The 18,699-nt window shown below is 44.2% G+C and overlaps 2 protein-coding genes across 4 annotated transcripts in view; one reads left to right on the top strand and one right to left on the bottom strand.

Annotated features, from left to right (window-relative positions):
* Positions 1 to 18,699, top strand: part of LOC142243991 (uncharacterized) — a 265,484-nt gene that overhangs the window by 85,834 nt on the left and 160,951 nt on the right. The gene's annotated exons all lie outside the window — the stretch shown is intronic.
* LOC142243705 (uncharacterized) overlaps positions 2,381 to 18,699 on the bottom strand; it is a 38,053-nt gene continuing 21,734 nt past the window's right edge. For all 3 annotated transcript variants that reach the window (XM_075315880.1, XM_075315879.1, XM_075315881.1), the window contains exon 3: positions 2,381 to 5,207. In XM_075315880.1, the coding sequence (XP_075171995.1) occupies positions 3,970 to 5,207 (1,238 nt within the window). In that variant the 3' untranslated portion in view covers positions 2,381 to 3,969. The remainder of the gene's footprint in view (positions 5,208 to 18,699) is intronic.

Genomic DNA, 18,699 nt, shown 5'->3' with positions numbered 1-18,699 from the left:
CACAGTACTGTAAAAATAAATCATTTAAAAAAAATTACATACCGCTCCGCGATATTTTTGATTCTCGGTGCAGATAAAGCAGACTGCTGCGGGCTGTCACCCCCATCTGCCTTATTTACCTCGGCTGGCGATCAAAATAAAAAGGAGGCATATTAATTTTTTTTTCATTTTAAAAAATTAAAAAAAAGCGTGGGCTCCTGCTGTATTTTGATCGCCAGTCAGGTAAAGCCAGGCAGCTGGGGAGATGGATTCTCGGCGGCCCGCAGCCGCCCCTCTAAATAGAGCATTGTTTCTTAGCGCTATTTCCAGGCGCTATTACCAGGCTTGTCCACTTGTCCAGCGGCCCTGATGGCAGTGGCTTGCTGGGTAAAAAAGGGGTTAATAACTTTGTAGTCTCAGCTGGTACTAAGCCCAAAATTCATTGTGTCATGCCAAATTAGACATGGCCACCATGAATTTCTAGGAAACAGTAAAAAAAACACAACACATAGAAAAACGTTTTTATTAGAAATAAAACAAAAAAACATTTAGACTCCATCTTTATTATTAAAAGATCCTTAGTCCGACGTAATCCACAGGGACAGCAATGTGAACCTTGCTTCATCACTGTGCACAGACAGTCTATACTCTATACACAGTGAGAAGCAGAGGCCCATGTCAGCTCTGCTACATCACTGTGCACAGGCAGTGTCTATACACAGTGATAAGCACAGAGAGCCATTTCAGGTCTGCTACATCGCTCTGCACAGAGCGATGAAGCAGAGGCTGACAGTGAGGGGAGGATTGTACTTACGTCAAGCATTGCATCATCCCACTCTCCCGACAGCACCGCCTCAGCTGTGGAAATAAACGCAGCTGACTCACTGCTGTCGGGAGATTGTGCGCCTTGATGCAATGCGACACTCTCATCATGGCATACAAGGACCTTTGATGACATCATACTCACATGACCAGTCTGTAGCCAATCAGGTAATACAACATTCACATATGACTGGTCACATGGGTATGTCACAGAAGGTCCTGTAACTCCGTGCTGGTTACCGGGCAGCACAGCAATGATCAGACGAACGCGAAAGCGGCTGGAGACAGAGTCTGCAGGACGCGTCGCGGGACCTGTAAGTATAATCATAATGTTTTTTAATAATGTACTTTGTTTTGGTTTTTTAACAGCCCTTGACCCTATCTGGACCCGAACTGTAAGACGAGCCTCCCAGGAAAGCTCGCGTTCGGGGTCATGTGCACGAACACCATGTGTTTGGTACGGACCCCGAACTTTACAGTTTGGGTTCGCCCATCCGAACCACTGTGCTGCTGTTGTGCACCTGGTGACCTCTCTCAATTACACTGGGTGGGGGCAGTGACCTCTCTCTGTTGTACTGGGGGGACGGTGACCTCTCTATTGTACCAGTGGGGCTGGTGACCTCTCTCTCTATTGTACCGGGGGTGGGGGAGGGAATGGGTTTAACATCTCTATTGTACTGGGGGGGGGGGGGGGGAGACCTCTATATTGTACTGGGTGGTTGTGAGCTCTCCCTATAGTACTGGGGGGTGGTGACATCTCTCCATTGTATTGGGTGGCCAGTAACCTCGCTTTATTATACTGGGGCGGTGACCGCTCTCTATTATTCTGTGGGGAGCGATGACCTCCATTGTACTGGGGGAATTGGTGACATCTCTCTATAGTACTGGTGCTCCAGTAACTTTGCTCTATAATACTGTCATTAACCCCTTATTTATATTTCCCCGATTGTCACCGCACCATGGCAATTGGGATGAGCCGAGTTAAGTGCCTGGATTATCGCATCTAATGGATGCAAAAATTCCGGGTGGCTGCAGGCTGCTATTTTTAGACTGGGGGGCCCAATAACCATTGGCCTTGCCAACCTGAGAACACCAGCCTCCGGCTTTATCATGGCTGGGCATAAAAAATGGAGGGGGGTATTGCATGGTTTTTTTTTTAAAATATATAATAATAATAATAATAATAATAATAATTTTATTCATTTATATAGCGCTATTAATTCCACAGCGCTTTACATACATTGGCAATACTGTCCCCATTGGGGCTCACAATCTAGAGTCCCTATCTGTATGTCTTTGGAGTGTGGGAGGAAACCGGAGTACCCGGAGGAAACCCACGCAAACACGGGGAGAACATACAAACTCCTTGCAGATGGTGTCCTTGGTGGGACTTGAACCCAGGACCCCAGCGCTGCAAGACTGCAGTGCTAACCACTGATAATATATATTATACACAGCGCTGGCAAAAATTAGGAGACTGCTGCAAAATGGTCAGTTTTTCTGATTGTTGTATTTCTATTTTTGAATAAAATGTAAATTGTTCTTTTATTCTATAAACTACTGACAACATCTCTCTGAATTTCCAAGCAAAAATGTTTGCATTTATTTTCTGAAAATGAGAAATGGTCAAAATAACAAAAACAATGCATTGCTTTCAGATCTCAAATAATGCAAAGAAAACAAGTTCATAATCATTTAGAAACAACAATACTAATAATGTTTTAACTCCGGAAGATTCAGAAATCAATATTTTGTGGAATAACCATGATTTTTAATCCCAGCTTTCATGTGTATTGGCATGTTTTCCACCAGTCTGTCACACTGCTTTTGGGTGACCTTATGCCACTCCTGGTGCAAAAATGTAAGCAATTCTTCTTTGTTTGATGGCTTGTGACTATGCATCTTCCTCTTGATTACATTTCAGAGGTTTTAAATGAGGTTCAGGTCTGGACATTGGACTGGCCATGACAGGGTTTTGATGTGATGGTCCTTCAGCCACACATTGATTGACCTAGCTGTGTGGCATGGCGCATTGTCCTGCTGGAAGAAACAGTCCTCAAAGTTGGGGAACATTGCCTGAGCAGAAGGAAGCAACTGTTTTTCCAGGATAACCCTGTATGCGGCTTGATTCATACGTCCTTCGCAAAGTTTAATCTGCCCAATTTCTAGACTAAGGTAATCTTCTCTGATGTGTCTAATTTTCAGCTTTGTTCAACACGTGGTTGTCTAATGGTTAGACGGAGACCTGGAGAGGCGTACAAGCCACAGTGTCTTGCACCCACTGTGAAATTTGGTGGAGGATCAGTGATGATCTGGTGATGCTTCAGCAAGGCTGGAATTGGGCAGATTAAACTCGCGATGGACGTTTACTAGTATCTAAGGGACATTTTTTTTTTTTTAGATGTTTGTCAAAAAGTGGTGTACTTTTTTGCGCCATTTTCCAAAAACCATAGTGTTCTCAATTTTCGGGATTACGGCTCAGCGACAGCTTATTTTTTGCTTTTCGAGCTGACTTTTTAATAACATTTTTGCACAGATGCTACATTTTGATCGCCTGTTATTGTATTTTAGGCAAAATTTGAAATGACCAAGTAATTTTGGCGTTTTTTCTGCCGCTACGCTGTTTACCAGATTAATTGATTTTATATTTTGATAGATCAGGCATTTCTGAACGTGAGGATACCAAATGTGTATATTTTTTTAACCCTTTAATTTTCAAATGGGGTGATTTGAACTTAGGATTTTTATTTTTTTTACAAATTTTAAAAACTTTTTTTATTATTTCACTAGTTCCCCTAGAGGACTATAAGGATCAGCAGTCTGATCGCTTGTTCCTTTCTGTAGATCAGAGCAGCATTGCTCTAATCTGCAGAAAATCTGCTTTCCTCTCACACACGGCCCTCTGCCAGCTGAAAGAATAACTGATTTATGATAGCTACAGGAGTCATCACATGACCCTCTGCTACCATGGCAACCATCAGCTCCACGTGATCAAGTTACGTAACTTCCGATGGAGTCGGGTGAGAGCTTACTGCAGCTGCGATGTACACGGCCCTGTCACATTTTGACAGTTCAGTACAAAGAGTTAACAGGCACAAGTGGAGAGCGGATCCACTCGTGCTTGATAGCTGCACGTCAGCTGTTGAAATCAGCTGACATGTGCGGAACTCACTGCCAGCTGCCCGCGGCAGCTGGCAGGGAGTATACCGAAAGGAGGCATGGTGTAACCAGTATGTCCAATGTCGGTAAGATGTTATGACTTGATTTATCTGTAAAACAGCTCTTACTTTCTAAACATGAAAATTGCTTCTCTCTTGTGTGAATTCTTTCATGCCTACTAAAATTTGATTTACTAGTAAAACCTTTCCCACATTCTGAACATGGATATGGCTTCTCTCCTGTGTGATTTCTTCCATGCTTACGAAGATCTGATTTACAACTAAAACATTTCCCACATTCTGAACATGGATATGGCTTCTCTCCTGTGTGAATTCTCTCATGCCTCCTAAGATTTGATTTACTAGTAAAACATTTCTCACATTCTGAACATGAAAATGGCTTCTCTCCTGTGTGAATTCTCTCATGTTTAACAAGATGTGATTTCTGAGTAAAACATAGTCCACATTCTGAACATGAAAATGGCTTCTCTCCTGTGTGAATTCTCTCATGACTACTAAGATGTGCTTTCTGAGTAAAACATTTCCCACATTCTAAACATGAATATGTCTTCTCTCCTGTGTGAATTCTCTCATGACTACTAAGATTTGATTTATGAGAAAAATATTGTCCACATTCTGAACATGAAAATGGCTTCTCTCCTGTGTGAAGTCTGTCATGACTACGAAGATCTGATTTCCTAGCGAAACATTGTCCACATTCTGAACATGAAAAAGGCTTCTCTCCTGTGTGTATTCTCCCATGACAACTAAGATCTGATTTATTAGTAAAACATTTTCCACATTCTGAACATGAATATGGCTTCTCTCCTCTGTGAAGTCTCTCATGACTACTAAGATCTGATTTCCTAGTAAAACATTGTTTACATTCTGAACATGAAAATGGCTTCTCTCTTGTGTGAATTTTCTCATGTTTATCACAATGTGATTTCTGAGTAAAACATTGTCCACATTCTGAACATGAAAATGGCTTCTCTCCTGTGTGAATTCTCTCATGGGTACTAAAAGCTGATTTCCTATTAAAAGATTTTCCACATTCCCTACATGAAAATGTCTTCTCTATAGAAAATACTACATTAAAATTATTGGATGATTGATCTTTGCTTTGAATGGCTGGGGGTATATCGGAGATGTCGGCATACTGCGTACATGTATCATGTGTGATACTACAATCATCTGCTTTAAATTCATTAAATATCAAATGTCCTTCGGAGCTCCTGGTACAGTCATCTGCAAAGAAAAACAGTGATGTTAATTTTGAATACTATAACCAGAAATAATACATAAAACTAAATATAACAAATATTGGAAAAATAAAAGTAAAAGAAAATCCCACAAAAAAAAACCCTGTACTGTTAACTGATTACTTGGGGCACACATTGCATAAGCAATCAATTTTATTAATGTCCAGTCCAGATCATTGCCCAGTGTGATTTCCCGAAATCCGTTCTACCACTGCTGAGTGAAACAGTTGTCCTGCGGCAGTAGATCAGCTCCAGAATTACTATGGCCGCTGTGAGTTAGGAGATGTAGAATGCATTGTATGTGCAGACACTGAGGACTGACACGTGCATTGTACTCTGCTGCCATCTACTGGCTGAATGTTATTTATTCTCCTCACCACAAGCTGCCATAGAAACTGTGGGAGGAGCCTCTCCGCTCAGTGGTGACACTTCCTGTAAGGTGGTACAAACCAGTCAGTTTAGTCCAGGGAGATGAAGAAAGCACTACAACTCCCAGTCCGTGGAGAGGGGAAATCTTTCTTCATATTGTTATGGACAAGATTATGAATTATTATGAGTATATAAGAGTTACATGGAGATATCCATAAAGAACAGGATTTAAGATGGTGTTTGAACTGTACCACACATATCTCTTGGCATAAGACTCAGACAGACAGTCTGGGCTATTCTTGTGACAAGTGAATCATGCTGACATTGCTTAATATAAATGAGGAACCAAGCACATTACAGTAAATTGTATATCACAGAATAAGCTGTTCTACTTTATCCAATAGGAGACGTGTTACGTATTCTTGGCACCTAGCCAATAAGCCCGGTTATATATATTTGTACAACTTCCGGAATAAAGCAGTCTTACTTTCTATTCATATCTGAGCACGTCTCTGGTGTGGGTGAAAGAGTGGAATGCATGCTACCACGAGTGACTCATAATTTGGACTGCAGACAGTTTAAGAGGGATGCATGACTGAATGGCATCAACCTAAATTAAGGCCTTATCATTTGGCGCCCAACGAACCTTAGGACGGAGCTCTGGATGGCGGACGGCCGTGCTAACACCTTGATTCGAATGCAACTGCACGAGGGGGGAGAATTGCGCACTCCAAATGCAGGTGAGAAAATTTGTATAATCTCACCTTGCAAACCTCCTGCGTGTACTGTAGCAACAAGTGAACAAGTCCTGCACCGCCTGCCCTCAGATTACCTCCAAGTTCAGTGGCTCACGTGCTGATGACTGCCATGTAGCGCTGGTTTGCAGGCGCAGCGTGCTGGTCGGTATTGAGCAGCTAGGAGATCCAACAACAGGAAGATGAAAAATCGACCGCAAACAGCTGCTATGCCAAACAATTTCTTTTTTGTGGCCTGGATGCACTCCCCTTTATAAGGTGCGTGCGGCCATTCCCCGACGTGGACCCGTAGAAGTCTGGCTTACAGACGAAACGGCCGTCGTCCTTTGGAGGGACTCGCATCCTAGTCACCTCCCGCATTTTTATCTGCACCGATGAAAAGAACGCTTGAATAAAAAAGAAATTGTTTGGCATAGCAGCTGTTTGCGGTCGATTTTTCATCTTCCTGTTGTTAAACCTCCTGCGTGTACTTGCATTTCGAAGGGGGGGTTGGGCTGTCCCAGTCTAGACAGCTAATGACCGCCATCTCGCATGAGATAAGCCGTCCTAAAGGTCCAGTCACACTAAGCAACTTACCAGCGATCCTAACAACGATAAGGATCGCTGGTAAGTTGCTAGGAGGTTGCTGGTGAGATGTCACACTGCGACGCTCCAGCGATCCCACCAGCAACCTGACCTGGCAGGGATCGCTGGAGCATCGCTACACGAGTTGCTGGTGAGCTCACCAGCAACCAGTGACCAGCCCCCAGCGCCGCGTGGAAGATGCTGCGCTTGGTAACTAAGGTAAATATCGGGTAACCAACCCGATATTTACCTTGGTTACCAGTGCACGGAGCTACACGTGCAGAGAGCAAGGATCAGCGCACACTGAGCGCTGGCTCCCTACTCTCCTAGTTACAGCACACATCGGGTTAATTACCCGATGTGTGCTGCAGCTACATGAGCATAGAGCAGGGAGCAGCGCACACCGCTTAGCGCTGGCTCCCTGCTCTCCTAGCTACAGCACACATCGGGTTAATTAACCCGATGTGTCCTGCAGCTACATGTGCACAGAGCAGGAGCCGGCACTGACAGTGAGAGCGGCGGAGGCTGGTAACGAAGGTAAATATCGGGTAACCAAGGACAGGGCTTCTTGGTTACCCGATGTTTACATTGGTTACCAGCCTCCGCAGAAGCCGGCTCCTGCTGCCTGCACATTTAGTTGTTGCTGTCTCGCTGTCACACACAGCGATGTGTGCTTCACAGCGGGACAGCAACAACTAAAAAATGGCCCAGGACATTCAGCAACAACCAACGACCTCACAGCAGGGGCCAGGTTGTTGCTGGATGTCACACACAGCAACATCGCTAGCAACGTCACAAAAGTTGTTCGTTAACAGCGATGTTGCTAGCGATGTTGCTTAGTGTGACGGGGCCTTAAGAGATCTCACACCAAGGTGGTCAGGTTCACCTTAAGCTGTCTGTATAAATGTAATGTAATGTAATTGTAATTCACATGAAATGTAATGTGGTTTGAGGTTTTGTCTGCTCTTTGGAGAAAAGCAGAAGTTCTATGTTATTTTTCTCTGACTTAACTGCAGGGGAAAATGAGGAAGTTGTTATATACGCTGAATATATGGATATATATGGTTATATCTGCAGGTGAGATCAGCCACCTGGATGGTGTATATAGTGTCCTTATTGTTATGCCATTGTGTTTACTTGTGTTTACCTGTTGAAATGTCTGTTTATTTGCAGCAAGTGGAGTACTTGCTGGCTGCCTGAAAAAGAGGAAGTTCTATGTGCTTTGTTCATACTTACTGGTTCACGGAAAAAGAGGAAGTAGTGTCACGAGAATGTACTTTGATATATTGAAGCTGTTTCTTCTACTTTGAAGTTACCTGTTTATGTATATAGTCGAAATACACTGGTGTGTGATGTGTCCGGTCGACACTCAGTAATTGATAAATCTAAAGGGCAGGTACAGAGTCATGATAAGAGTCCTGACTGTATCCTGGTGCGTCTTCCATAGAGAGGAGACGATAGGGGGATTGGTTTTGGCCAATACAGAGTTATGGTAAGAGCCCTGACTGTATTTGGTGGAATTTGATGTGTTCTCCGCGATCCTAGGTAGGAGGAACATTGGCAGAATCCCTTGACTTTGGTTTTAAACAGTATTATTGATGTTCTGGACGGACCGTTCAAAGAAGGTGTATATAGTGTGAACAGAGGTTACTAGTACATGAAGGAAGAGATAGTGAGGGTGAATTTAGTTTCTATCACCCATGTGACACTTCTTCCTGGTAGGACAACCCGTTTGTGTTGTGGTTTGTGGACTGAGGTAGAAATTCTGTGTATTCTGTGGATGTGTATAGTTGCTGGTCCAGGAGAGAAAGTGCACTATGGCACAGACCAGACATCCAGGTTGACGTGTTAGTTTTAGGTAGTGTACCCTTTAAGCATGGGGTCTAATCAGTCCACACCTGTCAAGTTAACGGCAGATGAATTAGTAAGCGAGCAAAAGGTAAAAAGTATATTAAAAATATGAAGTCGCTCCTTCAGGGATCACTATCACGAGGGAGATTAGAGGAGCAAGAATGGAAAGATGTTTTGTTAAATAAGCGAGGGATCTTGAAAGATAAAGATCTCCTTATGGATGCTGAGGCATGCTATAGAACGTCAAAAGATGTTAGAAAATTGGCATGGAAAGAGGAATGGGATGGAGATAGTAGATATTTCTATATTGCACCAGATCAGAAAATGGCACCTCAGGAAGTGGCCAAGCCCATTAGGAAACAACGCCCCCCTCCTTATAAGTCGTCCCCAGAGGGTTGGACTTGTGTAGTTTGTACCCCTGCCCACCAAACGCCCTCCCTAGCCTGCCCAGACGCCATTTCAGGTCGGGCCGCACCTAGTTCCCTTTTCCAGCCATCTTAAGTCCCAAGGCCACTGGCCTATTTGTTGCTGGAGCAACAGAAGACACCGAGGGGGGGCAGGAAGATGACAATGATTTAACAATGATTCCCCCCACCACCAAAACTGATTTGTATGGGCTCACCCAGATTAAAGCTGGGGATTCTTTCTGGCCAGTAATGGAGCCAGGTTTGCGGGTTTACAGTCAGGGTGCATGTACCTTATCACCCAAGTGACACTGGAAGATGTTTTATGTATAATGTATGCAGTTTTTGGTGTATAACACCGTAGGGTTGAAATTGAAAGGAAAAAAAAAAAGGAAGTGTTAGTTTCTATTTCAGTGTCCTGTGAATGTACGTATGTTGAAATGGAGAATTCTCCCAAGGGGGGAGATTAGATGAGAATTGATGAGTAATTCTGAATCTAGCAACTACACTATGTGTATTTTACCTGTCTGTGAAAATAAGAAACATAAGCTGATATATAGGGTGGACTTGTGTGCTGTCTGTGGAGCACTGTGTCCACGTAAGCCCACCCCATTATTTCCTGTTCTGAATGTAGATTTCTTTCTGTCACTCAGTGTTTTGCCCAGCCCTGGGTGGGGTATGGTATGGGGATAGTTAACAGGGTCTGACAGGAGATAGGGATACACTGGAGGCTCGGCCCTGACCACCATCAGGTCTACCGTCGAGATGAGGGCAAGCACAGGGTCCCTAGTTACAGGGTCAGCCCAGGGGTCCCTATATAATCCATATTCCCAGTGACAGATTGAATACCTCCTGAATGTAGATGTCACAATACATGTCACTCCCTCCCAGGCCTCTTCAGACGCCATTTCCTCTTTTAGCGGCTGTTTCTTATCGGTAATTATCTTTAGTGGACGTTTTAACTCAGACACTACATAGTTCATCTTTTGACGCCATTTTAGTCCAGCCGACACCCAGTTCCCCATTTTTGTTTCAGCAGCCACAGCCACTGCTCTGTTTATTGCTGACATAGCAGGGACTGCAGAGGGGGGAGACAGGGACCTGAAACACACACACTCCATTTTTGGTCATATATGCAGTTTTTCCCCATTGTGTTCCCACTAATGAACCTTAGCAGAGGTTATTGCTGATAGTCCTGTGGAAACCTTTTCCCTTCACTTTTGCATGTTTGTTTTTGCTGTATCTAGTATACAGTTTAGTAGACCATATAGACTGCTCACTATTAGTCCTGGTGGACAGTGAATATTTTTCTGCCTATGGCAGTTGATGCTTAGCCTGGTTTGAGATATTCTCACTTGTATGTTATCCTGCCGGTAGCTTGCACAAGAGTTCCCTGATAGAGAGGGTGGAGGTTCATGTGGTCCCAAGGGGACATTGATCATCAGGAGTTGACATATATTAGGGTTTTTCGTTGGCAGCACCCAGTAATCCTTTGTTTCTTAGTTTGCAGGGTCTGACAGGAGAGAGGGATACGCTGGAGGCTCGGCCCGGACCACCATCAGGTCTACCGTCGGGATGAGGGAGAGTGCAGGGCCCCCAGTTACAGGGTCAGCACAGGAGAGGTAGAGTAGATACGCGCCACTGCTTTTTCCTAGTTGTGTATATGTAGTCAGGGGGTGCTGCTTGCTAGTTTCCAAACACTCTTGTGCTCTTTTCTTTCCCCGGGGTTTTAGGGGATCTTACAGTCACAGTCACCTGCGTTACAGTCACCTGAGTTACAGTCACAGTCACCTGAAGAGTATCATCACATCATCTCCAGCCCAGAAGTCATTCTACCTGTTTGCCATGGAGTAAGACAGCAGTCCTTTGAACACTACTCAGCCAGATTGAACACCTACCTAAAGCACCAGTTGAAGATCAGTGCCCGTATGACATCACTGCTCCCTGACAAAGTCACCAACTCCCGGTGTGCGGTCCTTAATCCTGCTGAACTTCTCCCTCTTCCAAGGGGGGAGTGTCCCACCTCTGACACCTTGGTGGAAGAGGTAGTCGACTCTGGCATAGCTGAAACTCTGGATTCGATACAGTGACGGATACATCTTTGGACCCTGACTTAACCCCTTTGCGGATGGATCAAGATGTGCATCAAGAAGACGGTTCCACATGGGTAAGGTGCTGGTAGCAGAAGACGCTGTGCTGATAGAGCAGTCACTACCCGCATGCCTATCTGTGAAGAAGCAGCTGTATGTGCTCTCGCTGAAGCCTGCAAGATGGCAGCCAGCATCTACTCTGTATGGAGGACAAGAGACTTGATCACTGCCAATGGAACTGTAAACCGCCATGAGGCCATAGAAGAACGGATGGAAGCTTTGCTATTGCCAGACAGTCGCGGTGAGCAGGGTTGAGGCCTACATTGGAGGAGTCAAGGGAAGCAGTAAGAAGTGCCCTCACTGACAGAACATCCAAAGAAGCCCTAAGACCACTTACCAGAGAAATAGTCAGTCAATCTGTGCTTTTTGAATGACCCCGATGTGAAGAAGAAAGGAAAGATGGAAAGTCTTGAGAAAACGTTGTCCTGACCCTACAAGAGCAAGTCTCAGAAGAAGAAGAGGACTGAGATAGGGTGCAGCTGTGGGCTCCCGGAGACCATAGAAAGTGGCTAGTGACCTGCTTTCACTGCCAGCCAAAGAGATATGGCAGGCCTTAGACACAGAACTGACTCTACACACCCCATACCAGCCACAGAATAGAGGGAAGGTTGGGAGGATGGGGCAGTGTAGAAGGCAAGGGCATGAGAGTCTTCCCCTTGAATTGTTCAGTGTCAGACACACCCCAGCAGGGACCACTAGGTTGAGACCCTATGAAATCCTGTTTAGAAGTACTCCCAGATACTTCAACTAAGCTTGTTGTTTGTTTAAACATTTGCCTAATACACGTTTGAGTTTTCTCCTCCAGATCCAGCCAGATCTAGATTTTTTCTCTTTTCTCTCTCTCTTCCTCTCTTCTCAATCTTTCTCTCTCTCCCTCTCTTCTCAATCTTTCCCTCTCTCTTCCTCTCTCTTCTCTCACTCTTTTTCTTTCGGACGAAGATCCATGCATTCCACTACAAAGAGATGTCGGACCTGCCTGAGACCAGGAGATGGCTGTCTTCCCTCTTCTACCCGATACTTTGTGCCAGGACGATGATATCTAAGCATGTGGACCAGAAGACGACTGTGCATCCCACCTTTGATGATGTCCCACCATTACCGCCTGAGGACTGAGGAGCATGAGACTCTGCGTGAAACCAACCCTGATAAATATTAGCCAATTAGAGGACTACTGCCACGTTCCCCCTTCCTGAATAACGTGTGCCAGCGGAACATAGCCATGAGGACAGTCTAGAGAATACGGTCAGGATCTGGCTTCCTATGCATAGTCTGTTGGGTGGGAAGATTCATCCACAAGGGATGGGGTATCTCGTATGTGAGTGAGGTAACCATCGGCATTAGGACAGATCAATAGACCTGGAGAAGTAAGGAAAGACTTTTTGGCTATCTCCAAAGGGGGGACTGTTATGGACAAGATTATGAATTATTATGAGTATATAAGAGTTACATGGAGATATCCATAAAGAACAGGATTTAAGATGGTGTTTGACCTGTACCACACATCTCTTGGCATAAGACTCAAGACAGTCTGGGCTATTCTTGTGACAAGTGAATCATGCTGACATTGCTTAATATAAATGAGGAACCAAGCACATTACAGTAAATTGTATATCACAGAATAAGCTGTTCTACTTTATCCAATAGGAGACGTGTTACGTATTCTTGGCACCTAGCTAAGAAGCCGGTGATATATATCTGTACAACTTCCGGAATAAAGCAGTCTTACTTTCTATTCATATCTGAGCACGTCTCTTGTGTGGGTGAAAGAGTGGAATGCATGCTACCACGGGTGACTCATAATTTGGACTGCAGACAGTTTTAGAGGGATGCATGACTGAATGGCATCAACCTAAATTAAGGCCTTATCAATATAGTCGCCTCAACTAAGGATTGAAACTTCATATAGTCAGGAGAGCTAAAGCTGAACAAAGGATTTTCACTACATTGGTTTCTTTATACATCTTCAGCAGGAACCAGTACCAGACCTCCCAACCGTCCCAGATTCTGCGGGACTGTCCCAATTTGAGGGCTCTCTCCCGCAGCTCACAGCTGATGTCCCGGCTCCTCCCCTCAGTGCAGTGAAGAAATTAAATATTCATCTGCTCTGGTTTACCAGGACGGCCGGTACTCGAAGTCGTGAACTCTTTGTCCATAGGCAGCAGCTCTACCACTGAGCTAATGCCTCTATTGAAAAACATAGGAAGATTTGGTAATCTTGACCTCTGTATTGCAGTAGAGAAACCAGAAGCAGATTATTCAGCTACAAAAGATGGATGGATGGATATATAATAGATACATGATAGAGGGATAGATAGATACATGGATAGATACATGATAGATAATAGACAGAGCGATAGATATATAATAGATACATGATAGACAGATAAATACATGGATAGATGCTGCATTTCTTTGTAGGTGAAGGAAAGATTAATTTGTTCCCATAAAACTACTATAAAGAAATGATTAACAACCTCATGTAATAATAATTAATAAGTAGCACTCCAAATAGCATAATAAGACACATTTTATTGGACATCGATAGATGACCAAATTAAAGGAGTGACTCAACTTGCAATAAAAAACAATCTTTATTTATAACACACTAAAAATATTAAGCTCCTCGAGAAAGCCATTTGCGAAACACGTGTCGGAGTGTGAGGGTCACTGCAGGTTACCATTGTCCAGGTGATGTAATTTATTAACATGATTCTAATCTTTGTCAGCCCACCTTAATGATTTATTTTACCTAAGGGACTCGTGCATGCTCTGTGCAGTCTGTATGCGCTTCCACATGCATTAATACATTATGCTTCTGTACTTCTTTTTCCCCACATGAAGGAGTCGAAATCCATATACCCTTATTTATTTATTTATTCTCATGGGAACAAATTATGGATGGGGTTTTCAGTGGTGAAAAGTAACTTCATTATTTGCAGTAGCGCAATCAGAACCGCAGAGTCTGCTCCTGTCCTCTAAATGGAGGTCATATGGCTTTGACTCTAAAGTACATGTTTACCTGGATTTTTGGTATGTATGTCCCAGTCACTGTTTTACGATTGTTATAGGGACACAATTAATTTCCTGCGTGTGTCTCTCTGTTTATTCGGTACCTTTATGCTAAAAACTATTTAAATAAAGATTGTTTTTTATTGCAAGTTGGGTCACTCCTTTAATTTGGTCATCTATCGATGTCCAATAAATGTGTCTTATAAAGAAATGAGGAAAAAAAATACAAATACATATAATTTTTTTTTTATTTTCGCCACCTTGGATTCAAACCAACAACTTTCAAACACATGCCCAGCAGCCCTCCTAGCTGTTGAGCCACTAGGATTGATGATGTCAGGAGGATTTTATATAGATGAACCTACAATGCAGCCTCTGATTACACAATCAGCAGATTACACAGGACATAGAGCTCCATTGTACAGGGCAGCATCTCTGTGTCCTGTGTTCAAGAGGGAGAGGATTTTTTTTCCTTCTAATAAAATTACTAAAAATAGAAAAAAATAGAATGTAATTTTATCTATATATATATAATTGCCTTAGTCTGTCTGTCTTGCGCCAAAATTGTGTCCTTACGGTGACAATCAGCGGATTGGCCGCTGGGCTCGGCATGGCCCCGCCCCCCCCCACGGATTGGCCGCTCGGCTCGCCCTGGCCCCCCCCCACCATGGATTGGCCACTTGGCCAGGCCCCGCCCCCTCACGCATTGGATGCTCGCCCTGGCCCCGTCCCCCCGCATGCATTCCCCGAACCCACACGGAGACGCCCGACACCCAGGTGACTGCTGCAGCACCCGAAGCCCACACCGCAAGACAAAGTGGAGAAAAGCCACTAACTTACCCCGCCTCCTGACACACGTCTGCCGGAGCCGGCGTAGGCTGGTATCCATAGTACACATCGGGTAACTATAGAAACCGCTTTCCTTAGTTAAAGATGTGTAAGATGGTTACTAGCTTAGTCCGGCTCCCGGCACACGTCAGCACTGTCGCTTACCTTTTCTCCACTTTGTCGCATCCGGCGCGCTCCCGTGGACTGTGTACACTACAGTTGCCGCGCGACAACCTCCGATCACGTGTTGTCATGTGACCAGGAAGTTGCGGCGCAGCCACTGTCCTGTACAGTGTACGGCTGCCTTCAGACGTCCGTGTCACACATACCACACACATTCATACATACACATATATATATACATATATATATACACATTATATATTATATACATATATATATATACACATTATATATATATATATATATTATATATATACACATATACATATATACACACACACACACACACACAGACGCATACACACATAGCACACATGCATGTATACACACACACACTGAGCACATATACACACATAGCAGACACACATGGATACAATGGGCGCATACACACAGCACACATGCATGTATATACACACATAGCAGACACGCATAGATACACCGAGCGCATACACACATAGCGCACATGCATGTACACATGTACACACACACACACATAGATACACCGTGCGCATACACACATAGCGCACATGCATGTATACACACACACTGCTGTACACTCACTCAGCGATGTGGTCCCCGGCACTGAAGTCCCCAGCGCTGTTCCTGCTTCCAGCTCCTCAGGGCACTGAATATTCAGTGAGTATAATGAGCGGCGATAAGGAGCGGGAGGCAGCAGAGCCGGAGACAACATCGCTGGAGAGAAGTAAATATAGAGAATATTTTTATTAAAAAGACCCATATTTTCTCTGGTATGTTTTACACTGATGTCGCACGGATCACATCAGTGTGACATCCGTGCTGCCGAAGATACCTGCGTGTGTGCGTGCGGGGTCATGAAAAGTCACACGGTCCGTGTGCAAACATGGACATGTGAAGCACATCATAGAATAACATGGGTACGTGTGACATCCGTGTTACAAAACGCATGTCACACGTACCTAAAACACGGACATCTGAAACCAGCCTACAGGAGCGCGCAGGATCTGACAAAGTCAAGAAACGCCGAATGTGTGAAACCACTAGCTTACCCCGGCTCCCGGCACACGTGTGCCTGAGCCGGCGTACGCTGGTAACCATGGTACACATCGGGTAACTATAGAAACCGCTTTGTTTAGTTACCCAATGTGTAACATGGTTACTAGCTTACCCAGACTCTCGGCACACGTGTGCCGGAGCTGGCGTACGCTGTTAACCAGTGTACACATTGGGTAACTATGGAAACCACTTTGCATAGTTACCCGATGTGTACCATGGTTGCTCGCTTACCCTGGCTCCCTGCCCATTCAGATCATTGGTCTCCCACTGTCAAACACGCCGATGCGTGCTGCACAGCAGGAGACCAACAAGCAAAAAATAAACCAGCACTGTCGCTTTGCATAGTTACCCAATGTGTACCATGGTTATCAGCTTACAGACGTACGCTGGTAACAAATGGTACACAATCCTGTAACTATGGAAAGCGCTTTCGTTAGTTACCCAATGTGTACCATGGTTACCACCTTACCCCCGGCTCCCGGCACATGTGTCCTTGAGCCGGCGTATGCTGGTAACCATGGTACACATCGGGTAACTAAGCAAAGCGCTTTGCATAGTTACCCAATTGTGTAACATGGTTACCAGTGTACGCCGGCTCCCTGCCCATTCAGATCGTTGGTCTCTCACTGTCAAATACGCCGATGCGTGCTGCACAGCGGGAGACCAACGAGCAAGAAATGAACCATCATTATTCAAGACTTGCTGATTATATTATTATTCAATCTGCTACCCTACATACACATTCTAGACTACCCGATATGTTAGAATCGGGCAACCTTCTAGTTACACATATTTATAAAATAATAAACATCACAAATCAGCAACTAACATGAACAAATTTGGTGTCACTATGATCGTAACGACCAGAGCAACAGCGATCAGATTTATGGGGATCCGTAAATGGCGTAAAATAAAACAAAAGGCACAATTAGTTTTCTTTATTGAAACCAATAGAGAAAAAAAATGTATCGCTGAGGCCGGGTTGACACGTAGTGTAAATGCGTTTTTTTCTGCAGGTGTCCGCATCATGAGCGCAATAACAATCTTTTCTGATTATTGCGTGTTTGCTGTATTTTTTATGCATTGTCCCCCTTATTTGATACATCTTTGGTGCAGATGTGAATCCTGAAGCTTATAAACAAAAATACACCAAATCTGCAGAGTTCAGCGGCGTTTTTAGACGCAAAAGACGTCTCATCCACTTTGGACAATTTGCCGTGTTCACATGTAGTGTAAATGCTGCATTTATTGTCCAAGTAAAATGGATGTCATTCCATGAAAAGACGCTGCTGAAATCTGCGGTTTTGGTGCTTTTTTTTCCTCACTTGAGGTTTCTATGTGGAGCTTAAAAAAGCGCAGGAAAAAGCTTCTCTGTACAATAAAAACACAGATTCACATCTGAACCAAAAACACATTAAATGATGGAGAAAAGGCATAAAAAAATGCAGCAAAAATGTAATAACCAGAGAAGATTGTTATTGTGTAGTTTGGTGCAGACAGCGGCAGAAACAAAAAACACACAGAATTTATATAACGTGTGAACACTGCTTTATAGGCACAAATAAGCAACATGTCATATAGCGACATAAATATAAGAAAAGTCTGGCCGCTATGACTGTGAACAAATAGTCCGGGGCATCTGCTGAATGACCCTTACTGCCAAATGGGTGTGGCTAGGGGCGTGGTCAAAATTTGCCATGACGCGCCGCAGACTTTCTCCCTCTTTCCTTTCTTCAAAAGTTGAGAGGTATACAGTACAACATGCCTTCCACCCTACTTTGTCCTTGTCGCCCCCTGCAATAGGGAACAGTAGAGCCGAAACGTGTGGGTAGCTCCATACAGCCAGTGTCACCACAGCCCGTCCATCATAGAATGGTAGAGTTGGAATGGACCTCCGGGGTCATCTAGTCCAACCCCCTGCTCAAAGCAGGATTCACTAAATCATCCCAGACAGATGTCCATTCAACCTCTTTTTAAAGACTTCCATTGAAGGAGAACTCACCACCTCTCGTGGTCGCCTGTTCCACTTGTTGATCTCCTCACTGTCACAGTTTTTTCTAATATCTAATCTGTGTCTCCTCCCCATCAGTTTCATCCCATTGCTTCTAGTCTTTCCTTGTAAAAATCTTAATTACTTTGCGGTAATGGGATTTTCAGAAGCCCATGACAGCACAACCTCTCAGGTGGTGCTGTCATGGGCGAAAGGGAAAAATGAGAATAAAAACTGATCCCTCTACAGTGTGACAGCCTTTAAGATATTTGTAGACCGCTATTAAGTCTCCTCTCAGTCTTCTCTTTTGCAAGCTAAACAATCCTAAATCCTGTATTTT

This window comes from Anomaloglossus baeobatrachus, chromosome 6 (genome assembly GCF_048569485.1).
Source record: "Anomaloglossus baeobatrachus isolate aAnoBae1 chromosome 6, aAnoBae1.hap1, whole genome shotgun sequence".
Classification (NCBI taxonomy): domain Eukaryota; kingdom Metazoa; phylum Chordata; class Amphibia; order Anura; family Aromobatidae; genus Anomaloglossus; species Anomaloglossus baeobatrachus.
Note: the sequence above shows the minus strand (reverse complement) of the source record. Positions and strands in the feature narration are given on the sequence as shown.